At 49.7% G+C, this 12,771-nt stretch overlaps 1 protein-coding gene across 1 annotated transcript; it reads right to left on the bottom strand.

The window, feature by feature from the left end:
• Positions 1-11,823: 11,823 nt before the first annotated feature.
• Positions 11,824-12,771, bottom strand: LOC123350327 (olfactory receptor 52R1-like). Its single transcript, XM_044988858.1, has one exon. It carries the CDS (start codon positions 12,769-12,771, stop codon positions 11,824-11,826), a length of 948 nt encoding a protein of 315 aa, XP_044844793.1.

The following is a 12,771-nucleotide window of genomic DNA, read 5'->3' as shown; positions in this document are numbered from 1 at the left end:
AATTGTCTCCTGGTGCTCTGGCTCTTAGACCAAGCTCTGTGCAGAGCTGGCCTGAATCACCGACTGGATGGTCAGAGAAACATTAAATTCTTTCTTCTCCTCACTGTGCTGTGTCAGTGTGACAAACTGTGAAACTGGTCTATGCAGAACTCATTAAGTTGTCCTCTTTCTAATTACTGGTAACTGAACCTCTGAGGCCCACCACCTGCCCAACCTCTCTCCTCAGGGCTCCACCTATTCCCACAGGGCCCCGTCCCTGTTACTCACTCGTTCCATCCCTCTGTAACTCCCTGGATTATCTCTACCTCCTTCCTCAATCCAGTTGGACTCCCTCTGCTCCGGGATGGGATGGGAGCTGCTGCAGCTTGACAAGGAACCTGCCCTGAGTGCACTGAACATGCAGTGCTGTGGCTGACACGTCAGTCAGGGGAAGAGAGGGAAGCCAGGAAGCTGTATAGAAGTGGCTGAGGGTTGGGAGCAGAAATGTAATACAGGCGAACAAGACTGTGCATCATACAGCTTGTGGCTCCTAACTCTCAGCTACAAATTTGTGAAGGAAGAGACCCTTGTGTTGCTTATATCTTTCGCTTTCAGCTCCCTTTTGTTACTCCCAGCTGGGAGCCTGTAGCAGGCAGAGTCCCGGCATAGAATCATAAGACTGGAAGGGACCCTGAGATGCCAGTCCCCTCCACTCATGGCAGGACCAAGCACCATCTAGACCATCCCTGACAATGATGGAGATTCCACAACCTCCCTAGGCAATTTACGGGTGTGGACTGGGAGTCCTTTGCCCTGAGCCAGGCCTCGGGAGCAAGGCAAGAAATCAGCTTTGAAAGTAGGAGGACAAAAGCTGAGAGAGGTGGAAGGATAAGCCCCTATGTTATCTGGGAAGGTGGGATGCTGGGCAGAGGCCAGGGTGGCTGCGGTAGCTCACAGGGAGGGAGATAAATGGCACAGCTGCCATTAGCCGGCAATTTACACACGTACAGGGCACCTTATCTGGAACTACAGGGCACCCCTTGCCCAGGGGCTGAAGCTGAACAGTGAAGCTGAGTCTGACATACATTCTTCATGACACTTCTGGTCGCTATGTCTAGAATCTCTTTAGCAAGGCTGCCAGGCAGTGTTATCCCTGTGTCATGGAGGGACTGAGCCACATAGCAATATAATGATTTACCCAAGGTCACACAGTGAGTCAATGGTAGAGGTGAGAATAGGGAATCCTGACCCCCCTCACCAGAAAGCCTCTGAGTTGTGTTAGAGACACTGAGGCTATTTGTGTGTCGTGATCAGTGGAGTTGCCATCCTTTTTAAACAGGAGGAATTTATTAAAGAAACAGCTAAACACTATGGCCACAAAAACAGGTTTCCACACAGCTCAGCCTTCAGCCTTGTCTTGGTAGTGTACCAGGGACCACACAATGCCTAGAACTCTACAGGCTGCACCCTCAAAGGCCCTGATTAGGACCTTTTGGTATCAGCACACTGGAAATAATAAATAATAATAATCTCCATTTAATACATGGAGAGACTGTGGCTCAGACTGAGAATCTGACTCGCCCAAGGTCACCCAGCGAATCCATGGCCGAGCTGGGACTCTTTGCTCTCAGCTCACTGGTCTCTGCTGATGCTTTATCTCTAGTTAAATTATTTGGGCTAAATCCTTAGTTGGTGGAAGTGGCTTCAGCCCGACTGAAATCAAGGGAGATCTCCAGCACTAGATAAACCAACGGAGATCGTGCACCAGGCCTCTGTGCTGTTGCGTGGGCCATACATGTAAGGTCTGAGAGAGTCCTGGGAGTAGTGAGCACCTATCAGTCTGTGACGTCTGTGAAGAACCTGTCAGTGGTGTCCATGTGTCACCATGACTCAGTGGGACACAGCTGAGGATGCCAAATTCAGGCAAACTGCTGAGAAATCGGGCAGACTCACCCTAGACTGGTGGTTGTTCTATCGTTAGATTCTACCAAGCCAGCAACAAATGGGGGTGGCAGGTTTGTAGAAATTGTGGTGGTACCCAGAATGCCCAGAGCCTGTCCACCCCCCAAGCTCTCCCCCACCAACTGCCTAAGGCTCTGGGAGGGAGAGTTTGGGTGCTGGGGTGGGGGGTGCAGGCTCTGGGACAGAGTTTGAGTGCAGGCTATGGGCTGGGGCGGAGGATTGAGGTGAAGGAGGGGTGCAGGGTGCAGGCTCTGGGAGGGAGTTTGGGTGAAAGAGGGGTGCAGGGGAGGGGGTGGAGGTGCAGGAAGGAGTTTGGGGGAGGGTGCGTATGGGACGGGGTGAGGGTGCAGGAGCAAGTTTGGGGGAGGGGGTGTGTGGGGAGGGGGTGGGGGTGCAGGAGGGAGTTTGGGGGTAGGGAGTGTGTGGGGAGGGACAGTGAGTGGGAGTGCAGGAAGGAGTTTCGGGTGGAGGGATTGTGGGGGGAGAGGGTATGGGTGCAGGCTCTGGAAGTGGGTGGGGGGTTAGGTGCTTACCTGGAGCACCCCCTCCAGCAGCAGCACCTAGGCAGGGCAGGCTGAGGGGTCTCCATGGGCTGCTGCCCCCAGGCACCACCCCCACAGCTTCCCATTGGCCGCAAGGGCATTCGGAGTGGGGGCAGCATGCGGAGATACAGCACCCCACAGGCCTCAGGGACGTGCCGGCAGCCACATGGAGTGAGCATGCAGGAAGCCACGGCGCTGCTGCTGGTGGCAGCGGGAGCATCCTGGGCCATTTTAAATCACCCAGGGGCAGTAGGTGGGTGTGGGGGACACACCGGGGAACATGAGAGAGTGGCAGGTCAGGCTGGTAGAGAGATTCAGCCCCAAACTTTGCTGGAGCCAGGCCCTTGGGCCAGGAATATTCCTGGTGCTCGGCCACCACGGGCCCATGTAACTCGCCGCCTATGGCAACACTGGTTAACTGGAAGCCAAAATCACAGTCTCCTGAGGCGTCCCAGCCCTTGGCTCACCACTCAGATACTGGACTCCATGATGAGCGCTCAGTTTCACCACATTTATCATTTTTGAAAATTCGTGGTGATTAGGGGAGGTCCCGGAAGATTGGGAAAAGACAAATATAGTGCCCATATTTAAAAAGGGGAAGAAAGAGACCCCAGGGAACTACAGACTGGTGAGCCTCACTTCAGTTCCCCCCGGCAAAATCATGGAGCAGGTCCTCAAGGAATCCATTTTGAAGCACCTGGAGGAGAGGAAGGTGATCAGGAACAGTCAGCATGGTTTCACCAAGGGCAAGTCATGCCTGACTAACCTGATTGCCTTCTATGATGAGATAACTGGGTCTGTAGATATGGGGAAAGCGGTGGACATGATATATCTTGATTTAGCAAAGCTTTTGATACGGTCTTGCACAGTATTCTTGCCAGCAAGTTAAAAAAGTATGGATTGGATGAATCGACTATAAGGTAGATGGAAAGCTGTTCAGATTGTCAGGCTCAATGGGTAGTGATCAATGGCTCGATCATTAGCTGGCAGCCAATATAAAGCAGAGTCCCCTAGATGTCGGTCCTGGGGCCAGTTTTGTTCAACATCTTCATTAACGATCTGGATGATGGCAAGTTCGCAGGTGACCCTAACCTGGGAGGAGAGGTAGATATCTTGGAGGGCAGGGATAAGGTCCAAAGTGACCTAGACAAATTGGAGGATTCAGACAAAAGAAATCAACAAGGACAAGTGCAGAGTCCTCCACTTAGGATGGAAGAATCCCATGCACCGTTACAGACTGGGGACCGACTGGGTAAGCAGCAGTTCTGCAGAAAGGGCCTGGCGATTACAGTGGATGAGAAGCTGGATATGAGTCAGCAGTGTGCCCCTGTTGCCAAGAAGGCCAACAACATATTGGGCTGTATTAGTAGGATCATTGCCAGCAGATCGAGGGAAGTGATTATCCTCCTCTATTCAGCACTGGTGAGGCCACACCTGGAGTTTTGCGTCCAGTTTTGGGCCCCACACTACAAGAAGGATGTGGACAAATTGGAGAGAGTCCAGCGGAGGACAACAAAAATGTTTAGGGGGCTGGGGCACATGGATATGAGGAGAGGCTGAGGGAACTGGGGTTATTTAGTCTGCAGAAGAGAAGAGTGAGTGGGGATTTGATAGCAGCTGTGACAAAGTTCCTCCTCTACCTTGGTGGGTCCTGCGCTTATTGGCGGATTTTTGCTAGCCTTGGAGATCTTCCTGTGTTGGATCAGGAGTTGGGAGGTTTTGGGGGGAACCCAGGCCCGCTCTCTACCCCGGTTCCAGCCCAGGGCCCTGTGCATTGCAGCTGTCTATAGTGCCTTCTGTAACAGCTGCATGTCAGCTACAACTCCCTGGGCTACTTCCCCATGGCCTCCTCCAAACACCTTCTTTATCCTCATCACAGGACCTTCCTCCTGGTGTCTGATAACGCTTCTACTCCTCAGTCCTCCAGCAGCACAACCTCTCACTCTCAGCTCCTTGCGCCTCTTGCTCCCAGCTCCTCACACACGCACCACAAACTAAAGTGAGCTCCCTTTTAAACCCAGGTGCCCTGATTAGCCTGCCTTGATTCTAGCAACTTCTTGATTGGCTGACAGAACAAGGAGTAATGGTCTCAAGTTGCAGAGGGGGAGGTTTAGGTTGGATATTAGGAAAAACTTTTTCACTAGTAGGGTGGTGAAGAACTGGAATGGGTCAGGCTTGACAAAGCCCTGGCTGGGATGATTTAGTTGGGTTTGGTCCTGCTTTGAGCAGGGGGTTGGACTAGATGACCTCCTGAGGTCCCTTCCAACCCTGAGATTCTATGATTCTATGATTCTAGGTGTGCTAATCAGCCTGTCTGCCTTAATTGTTTGGAGAAAGTTCCTGATTGTTCTGGAACCTTCCCTGTTACCTTACCCAGAGAAAGGGGACCTACTTAACCTGGGGCTAATATATCTGCCTTCTATCACTCTCCTGTAGCTAGCTGGCATGACCCTGTCACACAGCCTTCAACTACCTGAAGGGGGGTTCCAAAGAGGATGGAGCTTGACTGTTCTCAGTGGTGGCAGATGACAGAACAAGGAGTAATGGTCTCAAGTTGCAGTGGGGGAGGTTTAGGTTGGATGTTATGAAACACTATTTCACTAGGAGGCTGGTGAAACACGGGAATGGGGTACCTAGAGAGGTGGTGGAATCTCCATCCATAGAGGCTTTTAGGGCCCTGGCTTGACAAAGCCCTGGCTGGGATGATTTAGTTGGGGATTGGTCCTGCTTTGAGCAGGGGGTTGGACTAGATGACCTCCTGAGGTCTCTTCCAACCCTAATATTCTATGATTCTAAGATATAGAGTCATTCTAATCTCAAGAGATCAACCACTTAGCCAGGAGTCCAGAGTCATAGAATCATAGAATCATAGAATCTCAGGGTTGGAAGGGACCTCAGGAGGTCATCTAGTCCAACCCCCTGCTCAAAGCAGGACCAAACCCAACTAAATCATCCCAGCCAGGGCTTTGTCAAGCCTGACCTTAAAAACCTCTAAGGAAGGAGATTCCACCACCTCTCTAGGTAACCCATTCCAGTTCTTCACCACCCTACTAGTGAAAAAGTTTTTTCTAATGTCCAACCTAAACCTCCCCCTCTGCAACTTGAGACCATTACTCCTTGTTCTGTCATCTTCTACCACTGAGAACAGTCTAGATCCATCCTCTTTGGAACCCCCTTTCAGGTAGTTGAAAGCAGCTATCAAATCCCGCCTCATTCTTCTCTTCTGCAGGCTAAACAATCCCAGTTCCCTCAGCCTCTCCTCATAAGTCATGTGCTCCAGCCCCCTAATCATTTTTGTTGCCCTCCGCTGGACTCTCTCCAATTTATCCACATCCTTCTTGTAGTGTGGGGCCCAAAACTGGACACAGTACTCCAAATGAGGCCTCACCAGTGCTGAATAGAGGGGAATGATCACATCCTTCGATCTGCTGGAAATGCCCCTACTTATACAACCCAAAATGCCATTAGCCTTCTTGGCAACAAGGGCACACTGTTGACTCATATTCAGCTTTTCGTCCACTGTAACCCCTAGGTCCTTTTCTGCAGAACTGCTGCCCAGCCATTCTGTCCCTAGTCTGTAGCATTGCATGGGATTCTTCCGTCCTAAGTGCGTGACATGAGCATGTCACGTGGCCATCAGAGGATCATTCACATGCACATCTACCAGTGTGATATATGCCATCATGTGCTAGCAATGCCCCTCTGCCATGTACATTGGCCAAACTGGACAGTCTCTACGCAAAAAAATAAATGGACACAAATCTGACATGAGTAATTATAAAAGTTGCAGAAACAGAAGCCTGCATCCCAAGAAAGTGGAAAAAACTCATAGGTAGGAGTTGTAGACTAAGCTGGATGAGCAAGCATCTCAGAGAGGTGATTAAGAAAAAGCAGAAAGCCTACAAGGAGTGGAAGATGGGTGGGATTAGCAAGGAAAGCTACCTTATTGAGGTCAGAACATGTAGGGATGAAGTGAGAAGGCTAAAAGCCATGTAGAGTTGGACCTTGGAAAGGGAATTAAAATCAATAGTAAAAGGTTCTATAGCCATATAAATAAGAAGAAAACAAGGAAAGAAGAAGTGGGACCGCTAAACACTGAGGATGGAGTGAAGGTTAAGAATAATCTAGGCATGGCCCAATAGCTAAACAAATACTTTGCCTCAGTCTTTAATGAGGCTAAAGGGGAGCTTAGGGATAATGGTAGGATGACAAATGGGAATGAGGATATGGAGATAGATATTGCCACATCCGAGGTAGAAGCCAAATTCGAATAGCTTAATGGGACTAAATCGGGGGGCCCAGATAATCTTCATCCAAGAATATTAAAGGAACTGGCACATGAAATTGCAAGTCCGTTAGCAAGAATTTTTAATGAATCTGTAAACTCAGGGGTTGTACCGTATGACTGGAGAATTGCTAACATAGTTCCTATTTTTAAGAAAGGAAAAAGAAGTGATCCAGATAACGTAGGGGTGGGCACACTACGGCCCGTGGACCGGATCCGGCCTGTCAGGGCTTTGGATCCGGCTCATAGGATTGCCCCCCATGGTGCCGCAGACCCCGTGCCGCTCTCAGAAGCGGCCAGCACCACATCCCTGCAGCCTGAGCCGGGGGCAGCAGAGGGCTCTGTGCATTGCCCTTGCCTCCAGCCACCGCCCCCTGCAGCTCCCATTGGCCAGAACGGGGAACCGCGGCCAATGGAAGCTTCGAGAGAGGTACTTGGAGGCGTGGCAAGGGCAGCACGAGGAGCCCTGTGCCCCCCCTTCTTTGGGGGCTACGCAGGGACATGGAGCCTGCCCTGGCCCCGGTGCATGCCGCCGCCACCCCGGAGCCGCTTTCGGTAAGTGCAAGGTCATGCATTTAGGGATTAATAACAAGATTTTTTGTTATAAACTGGGGATGCATCACTTGGAAGTAACAGAGGAGGAGAAGCACCTCGGAATATTGGTTGATCACAGGATGACTATGAGCCACCAAGGTGATGTGTATCAGAGGGGTAGCCGTGTTAGTCTGGATCTGTAAGAGCAGCAAAGAATCCTGTGGCACCTTATAGACTAACAGACGTTTTGCAGCATGAGCTTTCGTGTGTGAATACCCACTTCGTCGGATGCATGTACATGCAGCATCCGATGGAAGTACTTGCATCCGACGAAGTGGGTATTCACCCACGAAAGCTCATGCTCCAATACGTCTGTTAGTCTATAAGGTGCCACAGGACTCTTCAATGTGATATGGCCATGTAGCAGGGTGGACCCCTGCTCCTTCCCTGAACGGTTTAAAAGCGGCCTGGCAGGGCTTGAGAGTGGCAGCTCTCAAAGCTGGGCTGATTGGGGAAGTGGCTGCAGCTGGGCCACACCCAACTCAGGCCACAGCTGGCCCCTATAAAAGGCCAGGGAAGCCAGAGGCAGTCAGTCTTCCTCGGCCTGAAGAGGGAGATGGGCCTGGCTGCAGGGAGCTAGAGACCAGATACCTGAGGGGAGCAGGGCTGGGGACAGGCTGAGGAGCTGGAGCTGGAGAGCTCCAGCCTGGAAAGCCCCAGGCTGCGGCCTAGCAGAAGGCCAACAGGTACGAGGGGTTGCAGAGGCAGCCCAGGGGTCGGCCAAGGCAGCAGGTCCAAACCCTCCTTGCCAGTGATGAGTAGGCTGATACTGCAGCCTGCCCCAGGACGTGGGGCTAGACAATGACTGTCAGTAGCCATACACTGAGGTGGGGATAGAGGGTGAGGGTTCCCTGGGGAGGGGAGACCCTGAGAGAGAGGGGTTACTGCCAGGGGGCAGCACCCCATGTAAAAAGGCACCGGGGTCCTGGAAGGGACATGGGGGGCCTGAGGACAGGCAGATCACCGGCCTGAAGAGGGCGCTCCGGACTGGAAACAGAGCTAATTCCCGGAGTCACCAGCAGGAGGCGCTGCAGGGGTGTGTCCAGCCCATCTACAGGCCATTAAAAAAGCTAATGCGGTTTTGGGATACATCAGGTGAGGTATTTCCAGGAGAAATGAGGAGGTGTTAGTACCGTTATACAAGGCACTGGTAAGATCTCATCTGGAATACTGTGTGCAGTTCTGGTCTCCCATGTTTAAGAAGGATGAATTCAAACTGGAACAGTACAGAGAAGGGCTACTAGGATGATCCAAGGAATGGAAAACCTGTCTTATGAAAGGAGACTCAAAGACCTTGGCTTGTTTACTTAACCAAAAGAAGGCTGAGAGGGGATATGATTGCTCTCTATAAATATATCAGAGGGATAAATACCAGGGAGGGAGAGGAATTATTTAAGTTCAGTACCAATGTGGTCAAAGAACAAATGGATATAAACTGCCCATCAGGAAGTTTAGACTTGAAATTAGACAGAGGTTTCTAACCATCAGAAGAGTGAAGTTCTGGAACAGCCTTCCAAGGGGAGAAGTGGGGGCAAAAGACATATCTGGCTTCAAGACTAAGGTTGATAAGTTTATGGCGGGGATGGTATGATGGGATAGCCTAACTGTGTCAATTAATTGATCTTTGACTATTAGTGGTAAATATGCCCAATGGCCTGTGATGGGATGTTAGATGGGGTGGGATCTGATTTACTACAGAGGATTCTCTGTACCTTGAAGTCTTTAAACTACGATTTCAGGACTTCAATGGCGCAGACATAGGTTAGGGGTTGTTACAGGAGTGGGTGGGTGAGGTTCTGTGGCCTGCGTTGTGCAAGAGGTCAGACTAGATGATCATAATGGTCCCTTCTGACCTTTGCAAACTGGACACCATCAAATTAGGCTGGAATAAAGACTGAGGGAGTGGATGGGTCATTACAAAAACTCATTTCCCCACACTAATTCCCTCTACTGTTACTCACACCTTCTTGTCAACTGTTTGAAATGGGCCACCCTCATTACAACTACAAAAGTGATTTTTCCTCCCTTGGTATTCTACCGTTGAGAATAGCCCACTTCCACTTTAATTGAATTGTCTTGTTAGCAGTGACCCCTCACTTCGTAAGGCAACTCCCATCTTTTCATGTACTGTGTATATACCTGCTTCTGTATTTTCCACTCCATGCATCTGATGAAGTGGGTTTTAGGCCATGAAAGCTTATGCCCAAATAATTTTTTTAGTCTCTAAGGTGCCACAAGGATTCCTCGTTGTTTTTGGTGATACAGACTAGCACGGTTACCCTTGTGTAACCTGTCTTTACATGTTTCAATAACTCACGGCGGCAGCCATTGCATGTATTTTTGCTGAGTGTGTTTCTTCTATGGCCCATTGTGAGAGCTAAGTGTCCTTCTGTCCTTAATGTAAATTCTACCTGAGGGGTTGTCATAACTATCAAGGGAAGAGTAACAGCCCTCCTGTGTACAATACTAGAAAATCCCTCCTGGCCAGAGGCACCAAAATCCTTTTACCTGTAAAGGGTTAAGAAGCTCAGGAAACCTGGGTGACACCTGACCCAAAGGACCAATAAGGGGACAAGATATTTTCAAATCGGGGGGAGGGGAGGTGTTTGTGCTCTTTGTTTTGGGGGTTGTTCACTCTTGGAACTAAGAGGGACCAGACATCAATCCATGTTCTCCAAATCTTTCTAAACAAGTCTCTCATATTTCAAATTTGTAAGTAACAGCCAGGCAAGGCGTGTTAGTTTTAATTTGTTTTCTCAACTTGTGAATTTTCTCTTTGCTAGAGGCAGGTTTATCCCTGTTTTGTTGTAACTTTGAAACTAAGGCTAGAGGGGGTTCCTCTGGCCTCTTTGAATCTGATTACCCTGTAAAGTTATTTTCCATCCTGATTATACAGAGATATTTTTTACATTTTTCTTTTTAATAAATCCTTCTTTTAAGAACCTCACTAATTTTTCCATTGTCCAAAGACCCAGGGGGTTAGGTCTTTGATCACTTTGTAACCAATTGGTTAGAATATTATTTTCAAGCCTCCCCAGAAAAGGGGGTGTAAGGGCTTGGGGGAAGAGGAACTCCAAGTGGTCTTTCCCCTATTTCTTGTTAAATCATGTGGTGGTGGCAGCATACCAGGTTTTAACCTAAGCTGGTAGAAATAAGCTTAGGGGGCTTTCATGTACCCTAGAGTTCAGAGTGGGGAAGGAACCCTGACAGGGGTGTTACCCAAAAATACAACACATGCATAGGATACGAGACCCTGGCAAATATTATTAACTTCAGATAAAAAGTCGATAAATGTATAGAAACAGGATAATCATATTTAGCAAATCACAACTTTCCCATTGCCACCTGACAGGACATACTTTTTATAACATGTGTTGCAATGGTATAACAGTGGTAGCAACAATGATAAAAATGGTCATATTCAATCACACAGCATCACACCAGGGTCTCATCCCATGACGGTGCGAGAGCTGTTAGCCAGCTAAGCAAGGGGCATTACCCAGGCTCTAGCAGGGCAAGCAGCTGGGACATTAGAGCCACTGGAGGACGGGAAGAGCAGATAAAAACCTGCTTTACTGCAGGGACCCTGCTCCTCATACAAAGACAGGAGAAGAGAGTCCTTTAAAAGTGAGAGGTGGACGTCCGTGAACTAGATTGTTTCCTCCAATTTAGCCAGCTAGTCTCCTTGAAGAAGGAGAAACCGGGGAACAACAGACCAGTCAGGCTCACTTGGAAAAAATCATGGGGCAGGTCCTTAAGGAATCTATTTGGAAGCACTTGGAGGAGAGGAATTTAATCAGGAAGAGGCAACATGGGTTCACAAAAGGAAAGTCAGGCCTGACCACCATGATGGCCTTCTGTGATGAGATAACTGGCACAATGGTTATGGGGAAAGTGCTCCTGAAGTGTCCTTAAATGACTTGCCACAAGATGTCAGAATGTTTATATCAGAGTTTAGTAGATTTATTATTACTTTAATTTTCTTTCTTTTATAAAGGAATTAGAAACACTGCTCCTGCCAGCTAACTGCTGAATTAGCTGCCAAAACACCAGAGCTTTCAAGTGCCTAAGTACCCCCGGGGATCACAGTTAAAGCCTCCCCTCACCCACCAAAATCTGACCTGAAATCCCTGCTGCAAGCTCTGGTGAGATAGAGACAATTCAGCAACAGATGGGGGGAGGGAGGGAGAAGAGTGAGTGACCCACGGGAAGAGATGGGGCACTGGGCAGGTCCTCATAGTCCAGTTACCAGCAGTTAGACGTCTGCCCCCTTGTGAGTTGATGAGTTGTACACAGACTGATTTCCCAGTTTGTCAGTCTGACATTCCATAGTGTGGTCAGGAAAGGATTTAATGTCACTTGTACTGTCCAGTCAGTGATTGCGGGAAGGGGGCCAGGCACCACGTCACCAGCCAGCTCTGCACGGAGCTCAGTCTGAGAGCCAGAGCATCACAGAAAACTTTAGGTCCCTTTACGAGTAAAGAGCCGGAGCAGCCTGTCCCGGATCTGTTTGGTCCTCACCCCATAGATGATGGGGTTTAGCATGGGAGGCACCAGGGGGTACATGTTGGCCATGAGAACATGGAAATGAAGGGGCACATTGTGGCCAAACCGCTGTGTGAGGAAGGAGAAGAGACCTGGGATGTAAAAGGCTAAGATGACACAGAGGTGGGAGCTGCAGGTCCCCAAAGTCTTGAGCCGGGTGTCCTTTGTGGGGAGGCTGAAGATGGTCCTGAGGATCTGAGTATAGGACATAGTGATAAAAAGCACATCCAGACCAGTCACAGAGATTACCACAAAGAGGCCATAGTAATTACTGACGCGGATGTCGGTGCAGGCCAGCTTCGCCACAGCAATGTGCTCACAGTGCGTGTGAGGGATGATGTTGGTTCTGCAATATGGCCACTGCCTCGCCAGGAAGGGAAAGGGCAGCATTAGCGTGATGCCGCGCAGCACCACAGCCAGGCCAATCTTGGCCACCACAGCGTTTGTCAGGATGGTGGAATGTCTCAGGGGATCACAGATGGCCACATACCGATCCAAAGCCAAGGCCACTAAGATCCCAGACTCCATCGCTAAGAACCAGTGAATGAAGTACATCTGGGTGAGGCAGGCACTGAAATCAATTTCCCTGGAATTGAACCAGAAGATGCTCAGAGTTTTGGGCAGGATGGACGTGGACAGGACCAGGTCGGTGACGGCCAGCATGCAGAGGAAATAGTACATGGGACCATGGAGGCTCGGTTCTATCTTCACAATGAACAGGATGGTGAAGTTCCCCAAGATGGCTATGATGTACATGGTGCAGAAGGGGATGGAGATCCAGACATGGGCCGCCTCTAGGCCAGGAACACCCAGCAAGATGAAGGTGGAGGGGTTGGTGAAGTCGGTTGTGTTGGGATCTGACAT

The sequence above is a fragment of the Mauremys mutica genome, chromosome 1 (assembly GCF_020497125.1).
Source record: "Mauremys mutica isolate MM-2020 ecotype Southern chromosome 1, ASM2049712v1, whole genome shotgun sequence".
Classification (NCBI taxonomy): Eukaryota; Metazoa; Chordata; order Testudines; family Geoemydidae; genus Mauremys; species Mauremys mutica.
The sequence above is the reverse complement of the archived record's forward strand: the minus strand, read 5'-3'. Positions and strand labels throughout refer to the sequence as shown.

Excerpts from the sequence above, each read along its gene's own strand:
- LOC123350327 (XM_044988858.1), bottom strand. The coding sequence starts at position 12,771 with ATGTCAGATCCCAACACAACCGACTTCACCAACCCCTCCACCTTCATC.